General features: G+C 38.3%; 1 protein-coding gene across 4 annotated transcripts in view; it reads left to right on the top strand.

Moving 5' to 3' along the window:
* LOC129775817 (ribosomal protein S6 kinase 2 beta) overlaps positions 1–26,473 on the top strand; it is a 77,601-nt gene that overhangs the window by 35,848 nt on the left and 15,280 nt on the right. Inside the window, exons 2-3 of one of the 4 annotated variants that reach the window (XM_055780946.1) lie at positions 22,626–23,065; positions 23,126–23,429. The exons of 1 other annotated variant lie outside the window; for it this stretch is intronic. In XM_055780946.1, the coding sequence (XP_055636921.1) occupies positions 23,364–23,429 (66 nt within the window). In that variant the 5' untranslated portion in view covers positions 22,626–23,065; positions 23,126–23,363. Of the gene's footprint in view, positions 1–9,453; positions 9,498–22,625; positions 23,066–23,125; positions 23,430–26,473 lie in introns of all 4 variants that reach the window. 2 more of the 4 variants (XM_055780944.1, XM_055780947.1) reach the window with 2 other exon arrangements.

Raw genomic sequence — 26,473 nt, 5'->3', positions numbered from 1 at the left:
TGAAAAACTAAAAAGTTAGTGGTTTATAAGGTGTTATTATTATTTTATCCTAAAAATCCATAAAAAAAACTTGACTGTTTCTATCAACTTCATTAAATCTCTCTAACCGCTCTACAACACAACAAATTCCTTGACACACTACTTCTATCTTTCCTCATTTCGCTGCAATATCATTATAAACTATTTCTGGTGAATTTTCAATCGAAATCTTCAAAAATCACGATTTTTACTCCACTGTGCTTATAGTAGCCAATTAAGATTCACCGTAACGTTGAAATATTATAATTTTCCTTGATATAAGCCATATTAGTAATACAGAAATATTTCAAGTTGTATATAATCGAGTCCGACTTGTACTAGTGAAAATGACGCAAGTAATACCTTCGTTGAGACGGCAAATGATCCACTGGGAACGAACAAGAAGCTTATTCCAAACTAATTGTTCACTCATTAATTCTGGTAAAAAAATCTCCAGATAATCAGTATCTGATAGTGCTTCAGACATACTTCCTTCTTCACAAACTTTTCCTGTTATCACGCAAGCAAAAGCCCGTCTTCCCCAACGCGTTCCTGCCTTACCGCCTGAACACTTGAAGACTCTCAAATCCGTTACATAAAAATGCAACGCATTTATTACGCCTGTAGTGGTACTTATCTCCAATTTCGTAACATATTTAGCAACGGTAGTGAGCGCATTTCTTCACCACTGTTCTACATATCAACGTAAACGTCAGTGCGCGTCGCGCAAGTTTGTCTCGGCTAAGATGCCGCAGGACTGGCGCTCCTGAGGCTCCTGAGGAAACAACCAACGCTAATTTCACGGATATTAGCTTTCAATACTTCATTATGTTGCTGTTGTTGTTGGCCTTTCTTATTTTTCGCGCCTGTTGCACATTGGTACCGGGGTAATTCTTGGTATAGATGAAACTTGCAAATAGCAGTCGCTTTCTCCGACCCGGTGGTGGTCGGTGGTAGTGAAGGAGTCTAATTTCGATTGGCGTTTCTGTGGAATTGTTTCGCATACCAAAATAATGTACCGTGTTTACTTTACTGGCGTTCTACGCATAGTTGTCCCATGTTTCAATGTTCCATGTTCCATGGTGGGACAGTTACGCCTAGAATATCAATATGGGACTCTTGAACTTAGTGTTGTTTTTATGTATACGGGGAACAAACAATGTTTTTTTTGGGTTTTCCGAAAGGTTATACACAAAAACATCGTTTTAATAAGAAGTGAGTGATCTGAAACACCTTTGCAGAATATAAATCTCATTGTTATTAGTCATTCGCTAACAAGGTGTACACGTGTACTGTTATTTTTTTTTATTCGTTCGAAAAATTTGTTCGTTCTTCCAAACCAGAAATGAGCGCATTAGCCTGGCTGAAAGCGTGACGAAAAATTCTTGTACTTGAACCGATTCATTTATTATGGATCTACCAAAAATATATGGAGGGATAGTTATGCCTGGAATATGAAAATGGGACAATTGAGCTTGATATAGTATTTTTTTAAAGACAGTGACGTACACATTTAGGCATAAAACATCGTTTTATGAAGAAAAGTGAAAATTGGTAAAAAGAAACATGGGACAACTATGCGTAGAACGGTAGTATACTGCCTATAAATGGCAAGCGCCAAACAGAATCCACTTCTTCATTTCTATACATCATAATATTAGGCTGTCTAAAAAGTCCTGCGGTATTTCCGCGAGGTGTCGTTGTAAGCGCGTAGTTCTAGTCGTATTCATTGTATCGAGTCATACTATAGCTTGTTGGAAAGGTATTTTTGCGCGCTATAATATAGTCCTTGACAGTGTTTTGTTTGGTTAAATCGTTCGTGAGTTATAGTGTCGCAAATATGGAGCAAAATAAAGAGAAAATCCGACATATTTTACAGTACTACTATGACAAAGGCAAAAATGCATCTCAAGCTGCCAATAAAATTTGTGCAGTTTATGGACCCGATACAGTTTCCATTTCCACCGCACAACGATGGTTTCAACGTTTTCGTTCTAGTGTAGAGGTCGTCGAAGATGGAATAATCTATTATGAGCTGCTTCCCTATGACCAAACGCTCAATTCGGACCTGTACTGCCAACAACTGGACCGCTTGAAGGTAGCACTCATGAAGAAGAGGCCATCTTTGATAAACAGAGGCCGCATTATCTTCCATCAGGACAACGCCAGGCCACACACTTCTTTGGTGACGCGCCAGAAGCTCCGGGAGCTCGGATGGGAGGTTCTTTTGCATCCGCCGTATTGTCCGGACCTTGCACCAAGTGACTACCACCTGTTTTTGTCCATGGCGAACGAGCTAGGTAGTCAGAAGATAGCCACAAAAGAGGCCAGTGAAAATTGGCTATCCGAGTTTTTTTGCCAATAAGGAAGCGAGCTTCTATAACAGGGGTATTATGAAGTTGGCATCTCTTTGGGAACAAGTCATCGAACAAAACGGCGCATATTTGACTTAAAACAGATGATTGTAACTAATTTTATGAACAAATGAAAATTCAAAAAAAATACCGCAGGACTTTTTTGACAGCCTAATAGGATAATTTTTAACAAGAATCATCAGATTTAAATTACATCCCAAATTAATTCTCACCATTGAGGGTATACATCTCCCTTAAGAGTTACTCCTCAAATTTGCCATCGAACAGTGCACTGAAAATTCACTTATTCCTTCGGGGCGGGTCTTCATGTTTTATGTAACCAATTCGTTTAAGGGGGAACGGGGGTCTTCATATTCTTATTGGTTGCGTGTCCTGAAGCGCTCCTCTTAGGAATAAATATTGTCAATTCAAAAAAATATATATAATTTCGACTTCTATATATCAATGTGGTACCTCCCACATTCACAGTTAATGAGTAGAATACGAAAAAAAATAAACAGTAGGAAGCAGACTATAAAAAACTCCGCCTCCGCAGTTCAGGCGGCGGTGAGTAGGATAGTATTAGTTACGGGATTAGATTCATCATCCTTAGCGATGAGGAAAATAAAAATGTTAGAAATAAACGGGAGTCTGGATTGAGTTACCAAATAGAACGGTCGTGTTTCGATTAAATTAAAAGAAAAAGCCTTAGACCGTTCGGGCGTTTGCAGGACCCTCAGATGATGCTCTTTGTTTGTAATTCTAGCTATTACGTCCACGCAACAATCATCATGTGACGGTAATCCTAGTCCCTTACCGCTCACATTACGGCCTGCTGCATCGGTGATTGGTACTACTACATAAGCTGAAAAGTTCTGGGATTTTTAATGAAAACAATCGTTTTTTGGGCAAAGCTATATTTATTCCTCAACATAGCTTCCTTTGAGGGCACTTGGTATAGCGAGTTTCCAACATTTCATTTCCCTTTCTGTAGTACAAAACGTCTAAGTTTTCGAAATATGCCTCAGTGGCACTCTGCACGATGCCTATTGGATTCAGTAGTGTGGTAATGGATCCACGTTTCATCCATTGTCACAAAACGTCGAAAGAAGTCCACTCTATTACTTCAACAACGCCAAATCGGCTGTTGAATCATAAGCGCGTCGCTGTTTTTGGTCGACGGTCAGCAAACGCGGCACCCATCGCTCGGATAGCTTTTTCATGTCCAAAATATCGTGCCAAATATATCCCACTCGTTCTTTTGAAACGTCAACGGCCTCAGCTACTCGCGTAACTTTACTTTACGATCGTTCGAAACGAGTTGACGCACTTGTTTCACGATTTCTGAATTCGTAATCTCTTTTGGTCTTCTAGCGCGAGGTGCATCTATGGTGCTTTACGGCCTGTTTTAAATTCACTAAACCACTGATAAACTGTTGTTTTCGAAGAAGAGAAGTGGAACAAAATTTCGTCAACTACTGCATTGATTGTTCAGGAGTTTTTCCCATCAAAAATAAACAAATAAACGAAATGTCATGAAACTTCACACATAACCTAGTGACACATGAATATCTCGAAATGAATCTTGTTCATTTTTAGTGGCACCATCTGTTCAAAATCCCGGAACTTTTCAGTCCATGTAGTATTAATAACACAACATTGGGAGACTCATATCAACAGTCCCGCTGTGTATGGTCCAACTGTGAACATTCGAACAATAAGAACATTCTTACACCAAAAAGGCGATATATCTATCGATAACATAGAGCAATTCCACGCCAAATCAGTCGGCCGCTCACTCGACCCTCTCCGATTTTTTTAAAACTTGGTACTTATGAAAGAAACTACCTAAAATCGCAATTTTCATTGTCATATGACCAATTTCGATTACGACAGGTTTTTAGAAGGGTGTATTCAAAATCCTTGATCTTTCTTACAAAAAACCGTAACTCAAAATTCAGATGTCTGATTAAAATATAATGTTTGACAAAGTTGTTGGAAAATCAATGAATTGTTTAGAAAAAAATAACTTTTTGAATGCACTGTTATAATCTTACTCAAAAATTTAATAAATTACAAAAAAAATATATATCACACAACTCAATTCCTTCCTCAATTAAATTCCTTCCTTGATTCATTGAAGCAGGTAATAGACAAGGGTTGGATAACCAATTCAGGCTACTCAAGACGATTCCAAAATTGAGTGACCCAGATGTAACTTGGTCCCAGTTATTGGATGTTGGAAGGCGTGATGATAAATTTGTCTATCCATTGCTAAGGTCGTTTGTGAGATACTTTTTGGTAACATTCATCAGTATGTGTAGAGCGATTTCTTTCGTTTTACAATGCCATCAAAACAAAATCCGGAAATCGGTTGACACCCACAACAGTATAGACGCTTTCAAAATGCCAAGAACTATGTGTCGGCCCAAGGAGGAGCTTCAAGGATGAAATTAATGAGAAATTTGAAGGCAAAGTTTAACAAAATCATGTAGAAAAATCATACAATTCAGAAGGTTATGAGAAAACTTTTTAATGATTAATTTTGTTCGATTGATACGACTTTAACCCTTTGCATGATTTTTTCATTATTGGTAAAAAAAATCAAGGTTCAGACACGATTAACTTAAAGTGAACTTGTTCTTTTATATAATTAATAATGTTAATGTTGTGATGGAAATTTCTACCATTATGCAAAGAATTTTGATACAGATTTTTTGCTAAAAATACAAATATACAGATTTTATCAGAAAATTTTACAGAATGAAATGTGGTAATCCTGCATATGATAGTGAAAATTGTGATTTTGTATAGCTTCCATCATAAGTATCTAGTTTAAAAAAAGGGAGGGTTGAAGACATGAGAGGGGTTGAAATTTTTTTGTCGATATTGCGTGGAATTGCTCCATAGGAACACTCTTCCGTCTAAACGGCTACATGAGCTGAGATTTTTTTTACGCTTTTAAGTTATGATTTTCCAAAGTTACCATATGGACTGAAAAATCATTTTTTTCCCAAAATGCCTTTATTAGAAAATCTGTATCGATTTAAATAAGAAAGCTTTCAAGAGAAAATATTAAAAATATGGCGCCCTCCAGTTCGAAGCCATGCAAACTAGAAAAAAAAATTCAATCAATAATTACGAAAATAAAATCCGATTTTTTGCAAGTGCCATATCTATCTATATATATAAATGGATTTCTGTCTGTCTGTCAGTTTGTCTGATTCTTATGGACTCGGAAACTACTGAACCGACCAACATGAAAATTGGTATGTAGGGGTTTTTGGGGCCGACGAAGGTTTTCGTGATAGCTTGAGACCCCTCCCCCATCTCTAAGGGGGCTGCCATACAAATGAAACACAAATTTCTGCATTATTCTAGAATTTATCAAGCAAATTAAATCAAAATTGGTATGTGGAGGTTTTAGGATGCAATAAATATTTCCATGGTGGTTAGACACTCCTCCCGCTTTCTAAGGGTAGGCTGTCATACAAATGCATAACTCGAGAACTAATCAAGCACAATTTGGGATGTGAGGGTTTTTGGGCATAAAAAATGTTTCCATAATGGTATGACACTCCTCCCTCCTCTGGAATGGAGAGGGGTCCCATAAAAATATTACACATATTTCAACCAAAAATATTCCAACCAAACATGACAATTGAAAATTTTCGGAAAACTTTGAAGGAAAAAGTGAAAATTCGGAAAATTAAACTCCCATATGTGGGCTGTGCTGTTGATCCATTTGATGCTTGCGCTAGCGAAAATGATCTTTGTTCGAAACTGGAAATGGATTTTATTATGATGAAACGCACTCCTATATCTTCTTCTATCTATATCAAAAAAAGGATCACCTGATTTGTTGATAAGAGCAGGACTCGAGGAAGGAATTGTCCGATTTAGGGCTGTCTTTATTCTATCATATTTTCTGTATAAAACATTTATTCCATGTAACGGAGAAACATGTTATTTGCAAGTGGTTGAAAAATCTTAAACTAGAATTGTGTCTGAAAATAATCTGCTCTTATAATGCTGAGTTTAGTTAGAAATACTAGGAATTTTATAGTAAAACTCAACGGGGTCGAATAGAAGATAAATCAATGAACAGTTCTGCGACCCATGAACTTGTTCATAGTAAGAAAACGTGAATGTTTGAAGGTATTGATAACATAAAGAAAATTTTGGGCGGGACGAAGTTTGCCGGGTCAGCTAGTTTTTTATAAATAACAATAATTGTCTTTAATTTGATATGTTGATCATCCGAGGTATCCGTGATCTTGAGATATAAATGTTTTGAATGTTAAATTAAATTTTTGAGAAAGATTTTTTAACGCTGAATTCAAAATGTTATTTTTTTCTGCATATTAATTGCTTTTCGAACGACTTTGAACCCTTTCAAAATTCAGTCGTAATTGAAATTGGTCATATCACAATTAAAATTGTGATGTTAGGTACTTCCTTTCATAAGTATCAAGTTTAAAAAAAATGTGAGAGGGTCGGGTTGGCGGCCAGGTGATTTGGCGGGGAATTACTCTATGTCAAAAACTAAAAAGTCAAAGAAGCCTTTGCTGTTCATATCATTTTCGGGAATGTTAGTCTTTTTTATACATAACATAAAAAAATCGGGAATGTGTATGCTCCGAATATCATTCCATTGCATTCTAAGTCAAAAAGATTAACACAAAAAAAAATTTCTAGTACACATCAAAATTCTCGAACCGGATCGGACTTTGAACTAGCTTTCTTCATCAACGTTTATACGTGTCCCGTATAACAAGGCCGGCTATGAACTATGAATGTGTGTAGGACACACCAGCAGCAGGTCTTAATCAATTAACGTAAGAATCAATCCAATCTCGCGTCTCCCATCTGGGTTTCCTCTTCATTCACTGAGAATTGTGCCTATCGCCACCCAATGGAATGGTCGCCGTTGTAAATGCTAGAGGGTTTGCTATGGGGGTATCTTGAACCAGCGTAGGAATGAATAGCAGGAGGAAATTGAATTGTAGCAATTCCGTCTGTGGCGGCGGATTTCTCGAAGTGGTGAACGCTAACATTACATAACACACACGCTTGGATATAATAGCGACCAATTATCGGGTGATTTTTTCATGCAGAACAACTATCGTGTTACGCTGTTGTTTTATGCTATTTTCTATTAGGTCGTTTTGTATTGGTAAGATAACGGCTAAGGCGAAAAGTGCGGGTGTCGTGTATCCAGCACCCAGCACCCAGCTTCTTCCGGAGGCGTTGAGGGTTTTTAATGAAACCAAATGTATTGTGTTAAGGTGGAGCGTTCAATTGAAATCTTTAGATGGAAATGGCTTCTTCATGTTGTGTAACCTAATAGTGGATGCTGACAATTCATATTAACTAATAATTCAATGTGTGTACTGTTTCATATTGCATCTTTGTACTTTATCAAATAGTCGTTCGATATTGGTTATGTGTCTGACTTCGGTTTGTGTCTGACTTCTGCGGATGCATTGGGAAATTATATGTTTACGAGTGTCGAGGTGTTATCTATCTACGTTGCACTTTTGTGACATCCGTAAGTTATCCCAGCCGCCTTCATTAAAGATAGAAGAATTTGTTGACATGCAGAATACACTAATTTTTTAATAGTAGAACTGTTGAAATCGAGTTTAAACTTAATCGATTTTCTTCATTACAAATACATAAATTAGAATTATTTATTTATCCCGTATCATTGTGCCCGAACGCTTTCTCATTAGGTTATAAATATCATATTTCCGCTACGCCAAAGCGTCGAGCTCAGTTGATGATCTGTTCCCGTGCGAATCGGTTGCATTTTTGAAGAGCTTAAGGGATTTTAATTGAAGATTTTATTAAGGGATTTTAATGAAGATTTTAATGAAGTTTGTCCCGTTCGTATTTCGTGGCACGCTGCATTCAGTAAAAGCATTTACCCACAATATGGAGAAGCCACGGCCAACCATCCGCAGTGAAGCGGATCCATTCCCAGCTGAATCCGATGAAAAGCCGGCTGATAATTTGATGCAGCTGGAATTGAGTGCGACAATTAGGTAGTTCTACGTCAACAATGCGGTCGTCTCTTGGACACCATCATCTATCATTTTACTGCTAATCAATCATCTAAAACTTCTTCAATGTCAACGATATTGAACAGTCATTGTATACTTAACTGTTAAATTAGTAACATAATAGCTTCTGATCTGAGTTTTTTTTTGTTATTTTTAAATGTAATTGGTTACGTCAAACAAATTTTGTTGCAGCTTGGTGTTTGAATTTGCTTCGTTAAATCGATTACTGTGTTTCATCGCCGCATGTACTTTTTTGGCAGCTGAATACATTTATTTTCACGATCAATCTCGTATCCATTGGTGTTCGCGTCTCGCCGATTGGACGTCGTTTTGTTGATGGCTTCAACAGGCGCATAGATGCAATCAAATTGATTTACATTTTATGACATGTAAACAATAGCGTTATGTGTGACCCCGAGGGTCCAGTTCAGTGTGTGTTTTTGTGCAATATCACTGATTTTGATAAGTCATAGTGTGTAACTGTATGTATGCGAATCAAATGTTGGCTTTTGTCGTTATCCTCTTTTTTTACGACTCGGTTATCCAGACTGGAACAAAATCCTCCACATCCCTCGCCATGTTCCACTTATGATATAATTAACTCTTCTAAGCAGCACGTGGTCAAGCAAAGGGTTTTAATTAGCCTAGATTTTCCCATTTAGTCCGAACACATAAAAATATTCGCTGGAAAACAATATGGGGAAGCGTGGTTCATTCAGTAGGAAAACAAAATGCGCCCACATCACATGTTTGCTATCATCAGTCGAACTTCTTGAACTCTTGCCTCTGTTCCATTTGCATGACATCTTTTTTCTCGTACCATTTTTCTTCTGTTGTTATGAAGCATTCGATCGGCAGTTATTTTTCCCATTTTTAAGCGTTTTTTTTGCAATCTGTTTATGGCGAATACATATTTTCGGGAGTGTGTCATTCATCGCCAGCAACCTAATGATGCTGAAACTTTACATGATCTCATCGAATTTCGTTCTCATTCACTGTATTGGGTTTTTTTTCAGCACACGGCGTGTCTAACTCGATTTCAGGTCTCCGGATAGTTTCTGTACGTAAACATCATCACATCGTAAACATTCAGATTTTCTTCTCTCTATATATTTTCCCTCTCTCACTCTGCCTTTATATCATAATATTTTTGTCACCATTTTACTTTTTTTGTACATTTCTCTAGAGTTTGTAATTTGTCTCTTCTTCTCTTGAATTTCTTGTTATTTTAGTTCGATTAGCTCTGAACTCTGACCCTTTTCTGATTATTAGTTTGATTCTGCGCTCCGATTGCTGGAAGGCTTTGTTTCTTTTTATCGATCGTTTCACTTCATTGTCACATCACACTTATTTCTGCGTACACTTTTTGGCAAATAAAAATGTCTGGTATGTGTGTGTATTAATGGATGGATGTAGCTTAATGGAACTTATGGTTTTGTAATCCACCCCAGCGAGAGGTGACAATTCATACCTTCGGTCAATTGGATATACGAAATTGGATATTGAACGAAAATTTTCTGCATGGACCTAAAACAGTGGACCTATTACCGTTATATTATGGTTTTGCATGATCGACTCAAATTTATTGAAATACAGAATCTTCTTTGGTGTATTGTTATATTTAATATTTAATATTTTAATATTTTACTCGAAAATATCAATTGATGACTCCAACTATTACGTAAGAATTTCAAAAAATCAGTTTAGTGGTCAATTGAATTTCAAAAATAACAAAACTTGTTCAACGATCACTTCTCAAATACAAAGACAATTGCAATGAATCGAAGATAGTGTATTTCTGGAACCCACAGAAATGATACAGGATTTGCTGATCGGTATGATTAATATGTACAATTGTGTAACGGTAAGTACGAACCTGATGTTGATTCCCCATGGAAGTATTTTCAGTGAAACTATTGAATTTTTCGATAGCTTATTGTTGAAAAAAGTATGAATCTTCAAAATATTCACTTACGTTAAGCGGTACCCAGGGGTAAAATCCTCCATGTATGTCTTGTATGTTCTCGTATTCTTCAATTCATAAGCGAAATCCCACATTATGAACGCAGATTGTCATTTGATTCAGATCCGATGCCAGAAAATATGTTATATTTTTGAGTGGCAAGTCAAAGTATTTCCCAATTCAACAAAAAAACTTCCCTCGATCCTAACGCAAATTGGACCCCGACAACTTCATCTTCAACGGACATGGACATCTTCAACGCTCCCAAAAAACATCATTCCCAAAGAAATAAAACCCAAACTATACTATGCAGCAGCTTTTGCAGAGCGGCAACAGAAAGTTCGAACCGAATCGGTTGTGTGCTGTCGGCGGAGGCGATAGAAACCGCAGTGGAACGAATTTTCACCTCCCGTTTTCCACCAAAGAATACAGCTCTCACCCCTGGGAATATTTTCTTTGTATCCGGCTTGAAATGCGTTGCGCTTTGAAGGCGAATTTCCGAGCTCGGAAACAACGCGTGAATTCGCGAAAATTGAATGATCGCTCGGAAAAAGTCACCAAAAAGCCCAAAACAATCCTAAATTCACACAAAGTTTCCTCACGGTTTTCCGGTGTAAATAAGCCTCTGGACGCTTTAACTTGCAAATTCACAGCGGAAACTATTTGAAATGCTAGATTTGATCACCCTGCTTCTGTTCGGGCTCTTCCTTTCGGTTGATGGTTTTAACTACTTCTGGGTTATAAAGCGACTGATCACTTCACAACGTGATAGCTAATTTTATGCATACAGGCTGTCAGAAGCATCACGTAGGGGTGGAGCTTGTTACGCAATGTTCCGCTCCTCCTTAATAACTGAATATAATTCCATTGTATCAAGCAAAAGTGTTGTATGTGATATCAGCATTGGGAAAGACTGTTGTCTGCTCACTACCTGGTACGAGACTGAGGTTGACTCGAGGGAGGCCAATATTTATATGTTGGGAGAGGCGATCTGGCGTAGTAGTTAACATCCATACCTCTAACGCTAAAGGTCACGAGTTCAATTCGCACTCCCTATTTCTTCGGATTGGAAGTAGAGACATGTCTGAGTGAGGAACCAGCCAAAAAGGCTGAAAGTCACTATAATAAAGCAAAAAAAAATCCCTTGGATTGGATTGATAAATGTTTGTCGATGGTCTCAATTTATATTGGACGATTCCACCTGTCTTTGACTGCTGTGGTGCCGTGAAAATGGTATGGCAGAGAATATCACAAAATGCAAGGTAATCTAATTTTCACGGCAGCTCGACACGATCAACTGTTCGTAAAGCAATACAAGATAACAATGCGTTGGAGCGAGTCGACCCTTTTGCGATCTGGGTGTCACCTTAGATCCGAAACTGTGATTCCATGATCTCAGCCATCACAGCTGAAGCATGGGCTCTGGTGCTTCTATTCATTCGGAGACAGTCTTCTCAATTTACGGATGAGCACACCCTCAAGATACCGTTTTGCACACTAGTTCGCAGGATTGTGGAGTATGCAGTTCCGATATGGACACCATACCAGACCGTACAAGCTGCCAAGCTAGAGTACAGAAGCAATTCGTTCGGTATGGCTTACCACAGCTTCCTTGCTCAGGCTCATAGGATTGGGAACCTTATCAGCTAGTCGACTCAAACTCCAGCAAACTGTTGTATTCGATATCATAGAAGGAAATATTAATTGTTCTGAACTGCTGCAACAGATAAATCTTAATGTCCATACGCGAACTCTTCGAAATTTTCCCGTCATTAATCTGCCATCCCACAGAACGAGTTTCAATCTAACCCATTTTGTGATGTTTTGGTATGTCTAAGAATACCTTCATGACTTTAATTAGGGACATAGTTTAAGTTACAGTCCGTACGATTTTGAACCAAAGACAAGGACAAATAAATAAATAAATGTTTACTTCTGCTGTCGATTCCTTCCAATTTGGAAAGCAAGTGCTCTCATTGACGATTGAAATCATACAAATGGGCTATATTCAGTCTTCCAAAAACTTGCATTGAAAGAGATATAGGAGGACACAGCAGTTACGCTCTCTGGTGCCGTAAACTGGTTGCTCATGTTGACCTATCATACACTATTCCACCTCGCTGTTTTAATTAGTTTCAGTGGGTAAGTTTCGAATACTATATCAAAGCTTTCATTTGAATATAAACTGTTAAAAAAATGAATGTTTCGATTTGTTCTGACGATTGACATCGCTTGAGTGTTTCCACGTGAAGCATCACCAAAGAGAAGATCTAAAGGGTGTGTCACATCAAATTGCATCACGGATAAAACGCTGTAGAAATTCGCCCAGTAGACCGATCCTTTTGAAAATTTTAGACAGTAACATAAAAACTATTAAACAACTTTTGGCATTTTCTTTTTATTAATACTTCGAGCCCAAGCCCGTATGCTCGCACCTTCCTCTTTACCCCGTCCATAAGGTTCTGTACAACGTCAGGTTGGAGTTTTTTTTGAACAGAAATCCATTTTCTCTTGAAGTCCGCCTCCGATTTGACAACTTTTGGGTTCTTCCGGAGGGCCTGCTTCATAATCGCCCAATATTTTTCTACTGGGCGAAGCTCCGGCGCGTTGGGCAGGTTCATTTCCTTTGGCACGAAGGTGACCCCGTTGGCTTCGTACCACTCCAACACGTCCTTTGAATAGTGGCACGAAGCGAGATCCGGCCAGAAGATGGTCGGGCCCTCGTACTGCTTCAATAGTGGTAGTAAGCGCTTCTGTAGGCACTCCTTAAGGTAAACCTGCCCGTTTACCGTGCCGGTCATCACGCTCCGCTTTTCGCAAGAGCAGATCGCTTGCCACACCATGTACTTTTTGGCAAACTTGGACGAAAGTCCGCTTTGACGTAGGTTTCGTCGTCCATTACCAGGCAATGCGGCTTCGTCAGCATTTCGGTGTACAGCTTCCGGGCTCGCGTCTTCCCCACCATGTTTTGCCTTTCGTCGCGGTTAGGAGCCTTCTGAACCTTGTATGTACGCAGGCCCTTCCGCTGCTTGATCCGCTGGACGAATGAACTTGACAAATTCAGCTTATTGGCGACATCCCGGACCGAACTTCTCGGATCACGTCTGAACTGCTTAACTACGCGCTTGTGATCTTTTTCACTGACGGAGCATCCATTTTTGCCGTTCTACACCTTCCGGTCGATGGTTAGGTTCTCGAAGTATCGTTTTAGTACTCTGCTGACCGTGGATTGGACGATTCCCAGCATCTTACCGATGTCCCGATGTGACAACTCCGGATTCTCGAAATGAGTGCGCAGGATTAATTCACGACGCTCTTTTTCGTTCGGCGACATTTTTCCAAATTTACGAAAAATTGACAATGAGGCATGACCAACGTGATCTATACACTCTTATCTGATTATAAGCGAAAGCTGAAGATATAATTCCTAAAAATTAAATTTCTACAGCGTTTTTTCCGTGATGCAATTTGATGTGACACACCCTTTATTATCTTTTTTGAGCGTAAAACGAGAGTAGCAATATATTGAGCCAGCGAGAATAAAGTGCAACATGAAATGCTGCAGGTCCATTATTGAATGACGATTTGTCAAATGGAGTAACTTTGTAGAGCACTCTTTGGTAGCTCCCAATTTTAGATCTGGAATTGAAACCTATTGGGTACAAATAATCCATTCACGATTTCACACAGTCTTACACCAGCTAGCGAGCAGACAGTTGCCTTTCTTAATGATGAAATCACACACAATGGTTATACTCGATAGAAAGGATGAATGGAAGAAAAAAAGAAAGTGAAACAGTGCACCACAGGAAAACAAGCGAGGTGAATGAACTAAGAAAGTATAAAGTCTATATAATTCAATACATTGTCATCATCTACTTCGCTCCTGTCAAAACGTGTTTCATTTTACAAAGCAGAATTAGGATTTATCAGTACTTTCCAGAACTATTTTCCAGAGAAGTATCCGCTATGGACTCGCAAGTTCAAGCGTCCACTGCAGGACCGTGTGCCTCCCGAGTAGCGCCTCCGTGCTTCCGCTTTCATGCTACCAATCCAACACGCAACGTGGTGTATTTTTCGTTCGGTGAATGTACCTAATCGATTTTTATGTTATCTGGCGGAGATTGCTTCTATATTTGATTCATACGCAGATACTATTGTTGTTTTTATGCTCTGCCAAAGGTAGATTGAAGTGGTTAAGAAATGTGGAATAATGGGGATGGTGGTACAAAATATAATCGATTGTGACCGAGTGTCTGTCAACTTGGAAACAACCACCGCTCACGATAAATGTTCAGTGCAATTGCAAACAATGGAACAAGTTGTGACATATGGCCAACTTGTGTATACAAAACCTCGAAAAACCGTTGGATCTTTTCAGGGTCACCAAAACTTTTTTCCAAAGAGTTGCATTTTCGATGCATTCTTAGATAATATTCGAAGTGATAAACAAGCGAATTGTATAACATAATTCCGTAGTTCTACGTCAATAATTCAGTGGTGTATTCGACATAACTCGCTATAATTGTTTATCAATCAAATGCAAGTCTCGTTTCTAAGCACAGTAGCATTGTCTTCGTTGGCAAGTGTAATCTCGTTTTGGTTACAATTCAAAAACGGGAGACGTTATACTCTGCTGTGTTGATTCGAGTGCTAGGAAAGTCTTCAACTTTAAAACTACGTCGACACAAAAGGTTTGTCAAACCTTTCGTCTTCAGTGATGTGGGATTCACATACTGATTCTCATTCATGGATTATTCTTTCTATATTCAATCCAATGAGAATTACCACACGTGCATGTTATCACCCGAACTGATAGGTGTACCCGCTCTTGTGTATGAAATTATATCCATTATCTATTTACGGGTATCAAACCGTCTCGAAAGTAATTTCCATACATTTGGTAATATTATTATTCTACCAGAAATAAACACACCCAAATACAATTTTTTGTGCAGCTACACATAGCTTGCCATAACGACACCGCCCTTCGCACGCGAGGAAGCAAAGTGAAAGTAAAGCGAACCAACACCCCAAATTGGATAATAAAATTTTAGATATAATGTTTTACTGGCAGCTACAAAAAAGATATTTAATTTCTTGCCTAGATTCCGGGAAAAATCAATTCGACCCACCAAACATCAAAACAATGTCAACATGTAAACAACAAGCGTTCACAGAGGGACGAACGCGTGGTTAACCACCATACAGAGGACACGACCAGGAAGGATCAAGCGAATATACGCATGGCCGAAATTCATGGTCAACCGACTTACCATGAATGGGATTTTGCTTGTCACGATAATGAAGTTAGGTAATTAATTGAAGAAACTAAAAAAGTTGGATGTGTAATATGTGTGATGATATGTCATGCTCCAAGCAGAACGCAATCATTCACATCACACATGGCTTTAAGCATGCACGAAACGAATGAATTAACGATACAAAGCATTTTCCAGTCAACAAACAATTCAACGCCAAATGTCAATTTACAATGTACACACCAAGCAAACGCAGATTGTGAATTTTCCTGGGGCGAAATGAATGATGTATTTAATAGCCGCTTTCAACAATTCTGCTGAAATGTTTACCGAACGACTTCCTTCGTTCGACTCGGTCCAATCTGTGGTTCGTCGATAGATAAAATTAATGCTGGGGAAAATTTTCCCGATCGACGAATGCCTACCTTTTGGTTATTTTGATTTGTCATAATTAAAAAGCCAAACTCAAAACGGGTTTTTCGCCACGTGCGCTAGATATTGAAATATAATTTTCGGTAGACAATTGGGTCGGATTCGAAAAAGAAAATTTAACACATTGAAGGAGTTTTTGTTCCAACATTGTTTTGACAATGCTTGCTAATAATTTAATGAACTTCCGTGTGGTTCCGGTGGTACAGGGTTTTGTGGTGTTGGTACTTAGCACACACGTATCGTGGGTCAACAGGTTTACCCAATTATCGATGCGAGCTGAAATATTTTCGTTTGAATGGTTTTATGCATCTTTGAACATGCCCCACAAAACATATCCAAGGCTTGTTATTTGGGGCCAAATACTTTTGGTTTCATAATTCAAAAACTAAAAATCTGAATTGATTTCATATACGGAAGTAGGGTGGACAAATTCAAGCCTGACAGAAAAAACAACTTTCACCAATTTTTTTTTCAATATTTTCTTTATTAGAACTGATATATTTTTCGAAGTCTCATTCGTCTAATCCCTTAAAATACTCATTTACAACATTTAATCGTCACAACCTTCTTATTTTCTACCCATTTTAAAGGGTAGAAAACCGGTAATCGCTGGGATTGAATCTGGTGAATATGGTGTATGGCAGAATAATTCGAATGAATTGAAAATGATCGCAAATCGCAAACTTTCTCATTATTCCATTTTTACTCTTTTTTAGGCGCTCTAATGTATACAGTTTGAGCAATCCACCTGGAAATGTTTACAATAGCTTGTGAGATGCAGTACTAGAGAATACAAGCCAAAAAGTAGAATTTAATTGGTGACAGACAATCGTTTAGTTTTTGAAAAAGCGTTTCCGAGCGACTAGTTCCGATAGACCTGAATTTTCTTTGAAATTGTTGGTTGTGATAGCTATGAAAAATCGTCGAACGCCCACCGTATTCACCTGATTAGGCTCTGGCTGATTTCTACTTAAAATTCAAATCACTACTTGAAGCACTTCGTTTACAGAGGATGGAAGACATAAAAGAGAAATCACGGCGAAAATTGAAGTGTTTGTTTTAATGATTGTGGTCTATTTTGATGGCGATACAATAGATTTGGTGCACATCCACCGAGTCGACGGCCTCTTCCTGGTTCTCTGCTGAAGATAGTTTTGGCGGCTCTCTCGTCAGGCATTCTGGCTACATTGTCAGTCCACTGCAGCCTGCCACGCTGTATTACCTTCACTATATCAGCATGTTTGTATACCTGATACAACTCGTCATTTATGCACCTGCGCCACACTCCATCTTCCAATTTACCGCCAAATATCGATCGCAGAACTTTACGCTCAAAAACTCCGAACAGTCGTCGGTCAGTTTTCTTCAGGTTCCATGCTTCATGTCCGTAAAGGGCCATCGGGAGGATCAGCGTACTATACATCGCTAGTTTTGTGTGAGTTTGCAAACTACGGGACCTTAGCTGGTTACGAAGTCCGTAGAAGGTCCTGTTCGCAGCTGCAACTCGTTTCACTTCACGGCTCATATCGTTGTCACATATTACAAGTGTACCAAGATAGAAGAATTCATCAACCACTTCAAATCGTTCCCCATCAATCTCCACTGCAGTACCAACACCACCGGAACCTCCACGCTCCCTGCCAGTTTCCATGTACTTTGTTTTGGCAGAGTTGCTGATAAGTCCCAACCTCGCCGCTTCCCTCTTAAAAGGCCTGAAGCCTCCTCCACGGCCCTACGGTCGATACCGATGGTATCATGGTATCAAGCAAGCTCGCTCGCGCCGTTTCATTGAGAGATCTGACGCTCCAAGTACCAAACTTCCAATCGTTTACCTTCTTCGTGTTGCGTGTTTGTTGCCTAGGTCTTTGTCGATTAATCCGTTCCGTATTTCTAAATTCGTTGTACGCGGTTAGTATGGGTTTCGGTATGCTACCTTACCAGGGTCGTGATACCTACATCCTGCTGATGAGGCTGCCATCTAAGGTGTAGCTGGCGTGATACAGCATTTCATTCTCAGCCATTCGCTCCGAAACAAACGCTATTTGGGCCGCTCCTCCTGGCGATCAGACACACCGATTCCATGTACTTTGTTTTGGCAGACCATATCTGGAGGCCGTTTCGCTATCCACAACCTGCAACCCGTCCGATCCCTTGCAGCTAGGCTGTGCATATTGAAACTCACATTGAACAATGCAAGAAGCATATTGATCCCTGTGACGTTATCAGTACGACATCCATATTGAACCCTGTGAGAATCACTACGACACTCGGAACAACAAGCAACAGTTAGTGACATAAAACGTTTTGATGTCGTTTATATCTCTTTTATTTTTCAATACATGGTGAGGCGAATCTTTCAATAGACAGCTTAGTGAACGTTTGTTCTACGTCCTCTAAATCGGGTTTTCATACCCATAATGAAAAGTCTCGCACTTAAGATTGATCTGATTTTTTAATTTAAAATCTTCCTCATCGCTCGATTATGACAAAAGGTCATCGTACAGATGCGCATATTGGTAGAAGGATGATGTCGCTATCGTAAAAAATAATGGAGAATAAAGAGACTAGTATTATACATCGAATAAGTATTTTCGTCATCCATCATGTTTGGCTTCTCTAAACATAAATTGACATTCTCTAGCCGGACTGTTTCATCACCTATAAAGTACGATTGCTCAGCATTGCATACAATCGAATGAAATATAATCATTTTCAAGATTGTTAACGCAAAATGATTACACATTATTGCAATAATAGAGGTTCACAAACGTTTAGCCAACAGCTGAAACACCCAGTCGATAAAACCCGGGTGTGTGATAATAGTATGTCAATTTATATCTGATTCGTGATAAAAGCAACACACCTATCCTTTCAACCTTTCCATGAAATTGAGTGCTATCTATCATCGATCGGTAAATTCCGCCACCGCGGATGGCAAACCATCGCTCAATTTCACTCCAACACAATGCAATGCTTATTTTTCGCGCTTTACGTGTCGTGTTATGGAATTGACTGCATCGAGTTTCAATCTCGTTTTTCTTGCTATCTCAGTTCAATTAATTTTCATTTTTCACGAGGGACAATGCGAAACTATACAGCAATACAGAACAGAGCCGAATATTTCCATTCCAATTTTCTATTTGGAATTAATTCAGTTTTTGTGTTATTGTAAGGCAAAAATAGTTTATTGGCTTTTCACTCGCAAAGAAAAAATATCGGGTTATAGTAATGGTTTAGAGCAGGGGTTTTCAGAGGATCTGATTTCCACGCTAAATCAGTCGACAATACCCCGACCCTCTCCCTCGACCCTCTTTTGTACATATGGTGGCAGCTACCTAAAATCACAATTTTCATTATCAGATGATCAATTTTAATAACGACTGATTTTTCATAAGGGTGTATCCAGAATCATCGACCATTAAAAAAGTTCATGGGTCTGGGCCTAGGGGCACGGATGTGATCTTGACATAGGACTGTGGTTGTGTGTAGTAGTTGCATTGGAATTGAGTTTTTTAATTGTCCAAAATCTGTAATTTTTCTTTTTTGATACATCACATGGAAGCTCTGAAAAAACCATTTCCTGTATGAACTTGTATCCTTTAAACGGGTTAGTTGAGATAAAGTGGTGGAATCCGGAACCACATTCTGTTCAAAAAAACACACAAAAATACCATTTAAGCCATTACTACCATTTTTATGAGCATTTTTAAATCCTGTATCATTTCCAAACACAAGTCTGAATAGTTAAGATCTACATGATTATAAGCCGAAGTCAATTAAATCAATGACTACAGAAATATTTTATAGATAAAAATATCATTTTCTCCTTCGTTGCCATGTTGTCCTGAATATTATTTGTACCAGGTTGTAAAACTTTATAACATCACCTGTGTATTAAGTATCTTATGACCATGAGCAGTGATGGTATTTTCACTGAAATGATACACCTGTGCGCGAGTTTCATGCCTAAGCTGAGGATATATTCATCACTCACCAAAGTGAAACTATGCGCTTTCCCGCTTGGTGCGAGTGAGTCACACTCTCTTACACTCTCTTTATTCTTGGGAGTTCGAGTATGCGAAAGCCTGTGTCCAGCACCGAAGCGCACTGATCCGCACTATGCCACACTCATGAGTACACTGAATTATAAACTGAAGAGTGCAATCTCATTCGACATATAATCCACACGCATGTTTCACATCGGTTCATTTTTTTCAGCGAATCACAGCGCTAAGTTAATTGAAAGCCACTTCTGTTCTTTTACCTTTGCGCATCCACAGGTAAAAGCTCATCAGAATGTACTCTTCAGCAAGGCCCGAAATATTCGAAGATAAAGAATGAAAATCGACTCAGTAGCTTCGTTTCGACTAGGACTACTTCGACATTCGCCGTCAAAATGATTAGAATTGACTAGAAAATGAATTGACGAACGAGCGAAGGTTACTGATGAACTTTTCTAGGGAATGGTTATTCTATCTGACGTGACTAATGAATACAAAACTGCCTCTTTATTCAACCTGACTTCAATCCACACTACTACTCTCGCTGACATGAATCTCGTTCCTGTGTACACAATCTTATTTTCACGTCCTTATAAAGAGAAACGAAAACTTGATTTCTAATGCAAAAAAAGACTGGTGGGTAATGTCGGGGACATAACCGGAGAGACGTAGGACTACACCAAGGGGTGTCCATTATTCGAATATCATGGAGCACAGATCCCAGAATGACCAACTTTTCATGTACAAAATTACAGAAAAAATCAAAGGATAAAATAAAACCTTAGCACTCAGCAAACACTCAAACGTTGAGATTCAAATACGAAAAAATCAAAATTTGTCGTGCAAATGTTGCAGGGGTTATTGTTCAGCCGGCAACGAACACATACTTGATGTTAAGCATATCATAAATTTTACCGTCTGGTATCGTGATATAATTGGGCTTTGCACTCCTCATGAATAACTGTGTTCTACTAGTGAAGTCCTTCATTTGATACCCATATTGATGGGGTTTATAGAAAATATGTAATCCATCATTTTGTAGCGGTCGCCATATTGGATTTTCAAGATCATTAAATACGCAGTTTTATAATGACTGCAGAGATGAAGGTGTGTTCCAAATTTTAGATCAATCGGTCAACAGGTACAGCGCCATAGACAAACATGTTACATACAAACATACAAATATGTCACAGCTAAATTAAACGGTTTTAAAAACTCCAGCATTCTATCAAATCAAGCGCGATTAGCCACTCATTCACCCGGCGCGACGCTTCCACCGCTTTTAACACGTTCGTCACCCAATGCGCCGTTTTTGAGTTTCTCGCGGGGCCCAACTTGCGGATGAATTATTAAATGAAGATCAAACATAGTTTGTAAACAACTTACATGATCTAGTGATTTTTTTTCTTATTTGAAGACGAATTGACAATAATAGCACATGCCAAAGTCATATTATACGGGTTTCGCAGAAAACTGTAGTACAAAACATCTGTTTTTGCCGTTTTCTTGGATCTGAAACGCGCTTTCGAGACAATTTCTAGGCCCTTGTTGTTGAATATGATTAAGCGCTTTGGAATTACGAGTCTTGCATATAAACGGTTTGAAAGTTATTTGTATGACATCTTTTAAAATTTAGTTTTATGCAAAATCATATGTGTATATTAACCAGTGCCACAAATTTTTAAAATTTATTCACGAATGAAGAAATTAGATTTTTTCCCAGTATTGGATGAATTGTCTTCTGTTGAAACTCAACATCATATCTGTCATAATGAGTATAACACAAGAGTCGAGACGCATAAGCTTTGTCTGGTATATTGATCGAAAACAGCATGAACGAATGTCGAAAAGCCTGCATTCAGGCACATCCATTACTGTCAATAATTTCAGATGATTATCACGAACGTTAAGTTGATCTTCATCGCTTGCAGTGAATTTTTCATTGAAAACGTGTCACCCATTGCACATATAAATGGTGGTGTATGCCATTTCCGGGCAATCGTGAGTAGATTCATAAAACGTAGCAAGAGTTATTCTATACATTCCATTGCCGAACTCGCCAAAAACAAGAATTTTGTGTGATGAATTGCCATCCTTTACCACTAATCGATTTTACTCTCAATTGGTGACGTTGAATTTTATGTTTTGATTTTCACTAACACGCAATGATCTTCATTTTCGATCTTACGAATACCATGACGAAAAAGAAGGTGCAAATGAAAAATGAACTTCATGGCAAGCTGATGTTGATGTTCATTCCACTGGGGTTCATTGACAGTGTTGTTTCATATTTATCGACTCTCGCTTGAGCAGTACGTTATCAATACAAGGAAGGCAGAAATTCGCCGAATTTGAATGTCGTGAACGTGAATATTTTCAGCACTGATATCAACAGTGGCTCCATCTACGTACCATTTTGACAAAAATTGTCACCCTCATCATCTACCAATTTTGAATCATTCCTTACATATTGCACATATTGCAATTGATACTTGATACTACAAATGTTTTCATTGTTACATTCCTATCAGCCAGCTTTGCATTATGGACAACTTACCATGGCCAGTGCCGCAAAATGAAGATTTTCCAAATACTCATTCTAAGCAATGTTGTCCCTGAGAGCAGCACCATTTGAGCAAACCATAATTGGTGATTTGGTACATCATACCCCATAACGAGAAGCAGCAGCAGCTAGCCAACCTGCACTAATCGTTGCTCTGGCGGGTGTGTGTGTCTACAAAACATAAGCGAAAACAGAGTTATGTGGACAAAATTGCTCAGAAGACTAGAAAGGACAAACTAGGTGTGCACAGATAGCGTTTTGCCAAGACCGGTGACAGTTACACGGGTGTGTATACTCTAGAGTCACATACCATCACTGCGACTAATTGTCGCTAAAAGCTTGACCGGATCGAAAGCGTGACGAGGAACTGTTGAATGAATGATTTATACGAAATGAGTTTTGGTTTTAGTAAGTGGATTTTATCCTGTTTTGTTGTTGTGTGTTTAGTGTAGGCTAATTGCTTTCCAGATTGCTTCACAGTCCTATGAAAATTGAACCCCGTGCAGTGAGTGCTGTTTCACTGGACCATAAACCAATATCCGCAGATAACTATTGTGGTTATCACGGTGTAGAGATACGCTTCGCTTCGGTGTAGTCTCAGCAGCAGCTACTACAATATTGTTAGTGGGAACGAATAGTAGTGAAAAATGAACCCGATATATGGGACAGCGTGCCACGTTTGGCAATCGGACTATGTTAGGATAAAATGAACCTATTGTATGCTGGATGCTGTATGCCCATGAATAAAGTGCGCCAACCAAGAGGAAACGATGTACGTATGAGTCAGTATATTATGTGTCATCTAGCTGGATATGGTGGACGTTCAATCGTGCAAGCCCCATTCTCGTATTTGTAGCAAAATAAATATAAAAAAGAGTGCAACATCATAGCGCGTAGGCATCAGTAGTGTTAGCATGTATGAACTGATAACATTCTTCGCGACTATGTCGCTCTAATTGATACGTTTGTGCGGGTATTCTGTCAAGCGATTTTATATCTGCTTGTAAAATATACATAATCCATTCAATTTTCAATTGGAAACGAAGAAAAATTGGATTAAAAACTATGGTAATCGCGCAATATATGGTGTGCGATATCAAATTGGTGAAAATCGTTAACGTTTGGCCGATTTAGATCTCAGATCCTAAGGCTTTGCGTTATTATAGTCTTAAAACATTAGAACTGATGCTTCATCAAATGATTTGAGTGTATATTAGGGTGCCAATGAATGTATGGGGAAAAATTGCCCCTCAATTTCAAAAACTTATCCCATGAAAATGTTCACCACCTCGTAAAAACACTCTATGCAAAATTCCAGTTCAATCAGATTAAGGTAGAGCGGCGCAGAGCGGTCGAAGTTTGAGTTTTTTGAAAATCGAAAAATCGCCCAAGGGGTGATTTTGCTCTTGATGCCAAATGTCTTAAAATTTCATGAAACGTCGAGATCTACTGTCATCTCGTAAATTTTTTTTCGGAATACGGCGCAAAATGTATGGTTTTGGGTGTCAATAAAAATAGTTATCTCGATTTTTCATTCAGAACTTGCTGCGAAATGTTCATTTGCACGATAATATACCCAATGCAAAATGTGAGCTCAATTGGACTACATTTACTAGTGTTGTAGACGTTAAAATTAGAGTTTTTTTGAAAACCAAAAAATCACCAGAAATCGGGGTTTTCAAAAAAAATGATGCCAAATATCTTAAAATTCCATGCCACCTCGAGATTTACAGTTATCTCAAAACTAAAAAAAACGATCACGCCAATTTTTTTTGAGATAACAGTAAATATCGATGTTTCGTGCAATTATAAGACAATTTGCACAAAAAAATTAAAACCCTGGTTTCCGACGATTTTTCGGTTTTCAAAAAAAAAATATTAATTTTTAACGTCTACGACACTAATAAATGAAGTTCGATTGAGCTAATATTTTGCGTAGCGTATATTATTGTACAATTCAACATTTTGCAGCAAGTTCTGAATGAAAAATCGAGATGACTATTCTGATTGGCACTCAAAACCATACATTTAGCCTCGTATTTCGAAAAAAGTCCCAGAGTGTCGATTTTTGACAAAGTAATTTTTTTCGAGATGACCGTAGCTCTCGGCGGTACATGCAATTTAAGGACATTTGGCATCAAAACTTTTTTTTGTGAAAACCCTGGTTTTCGGTGATTTTTCGATTTACAAAAAAACTCATAGGGTGTACTTTCGAGATGGTGAACATTTTTTATGGGATAACTTTTTGAAATTTTAGGGTCAATTTTTTCCCATCCATTCATTGGCACCCTAACCTACACACCCCAAGATAGAAATATGTAAGGTAAATGATTTTGGTTTGTCCAGTCGAAAATATGATCATGGTTTGTCCACTGTTCTGAATGCTCTAATTCAGCACACCTTTGTCAAATCAGGTATTCGAATGTTTCAAAACATATAAATAAAATTGTCTTTTTCATGATTTACAGTAGTTTTATAGTATATTTTTACGGAATCACATGTTTGAAAGGGTTATAAAATACACCATCTATTGGTGTCAATGCGCCCCTCATCTGAGCTAACTTTTATTCGATCACCAGATGATTATTTCGCACGTATTTTCAGACCTTTTCTGGATTATAACACTTACAAATATTGTAAACATCATTCTTGCACACCATTTGTATCAGATTTACATAGCTAAACCATTAAATTAACGCATTTTGATGAACTCAATTCTAATCATGAGTTGTCCAATTCAATAATGTTGTTTTGTCCACATGATTTCTATGGCAACCGCTTGGCGCGCTGCAGTTTGTTTATTGTGTCCTTGTGTCCTTCGCAGAAATAAAGTTTCTCTATGTTGAGTGTCTTGAGGTGAACACTTTTAAAATGCCCAAGAAAATGCGATATTCTGAAGAAAGCCTAAATTATGAATGGATCAATATGATAAACTCAAGCAATGATAAATGCAACATCTACTTGAGAATTCGAATGTTTTCATTCAAAAATGGTGATTTCCAAAGCCGGACAAACCATGATCATTTTTTGGACAAACCATGATCAGAGGTAGTCAAACCATGATCATAATTCCTCTTTGAGGAAAATCGTAAAAAACATAAAAATTTGAATAATTTCTACGCCTTATGATAGTATTAGCAACTAGAGACTTGGGGCTTTTCAACAAACCCAAACTCGTATCGATTGAATGTGAGTTTTCATGAAGAAAAATCGATTTGCATTTACTAGTTGCGTAAAAACACCCCAAATCAGACAAACCAAGATCATTTACCCTACGCAAAATATTCTAATACCTGAATGTTGTAGCTTCAAAATGGTGTGCATCCCATCGATATGCGTTGATTTTTCTCGAAGTTACAGCATGTCAAATATCACGTAAAATACATTCTGTTCCTCTAATTTTTTTGTCGAGTGCAGTTTGCACGGCCTTATTACTGGGTTAAAGTCTCCATAATTCAACAAGAAAAAACAGGAAAAGGAATCCATTTAGTACTTCTCTTCTCTAAGAATGCCATTTCTTTTCTGCCGTCGGACTGACTCTTGCATGAGTTGGATTTTTTTTTGCGTATTTACAAAATTCAACTCAAATCTTTTCGCAAAATATTGCATAAAGTGGATGGACACAGCTCCAATTGTTAAGCACAAGTAAATACAGTGTGCAAACGATTCATGGTTGCTTGAATTAATTGCTCTGATGGACGTGTATGTCGACCATAACTTGACGAAGTGCCCTCAATAACCTTTCTTTGTATTGTTATAGAATAACTACGTCCACGCAGCAGTTATCACTGATGCAGATCGATTCACGGTCGGAGT

The sequence above is a fragment of the Toxorhynchites rutilus genome, chromosome 3 (genome assembly GCF_029784135.1).
Source record: "Toxorhynchites rutilus septentrionalis strain SRP chromosome 3, ASM2978413v1, whole genome shotgun sequence".
NCBI lineage: Eukaryota > Metazoa > Arthropoda > Insecta > Diptera > Culicidae > Toxorhynchites > Toxorhynchites rutilus.
The sequence above is the reverse complement of the archived record's forward strand: the minus strand, read 5'-3'. Positions and strand labels throughout refer to the sequence as shown.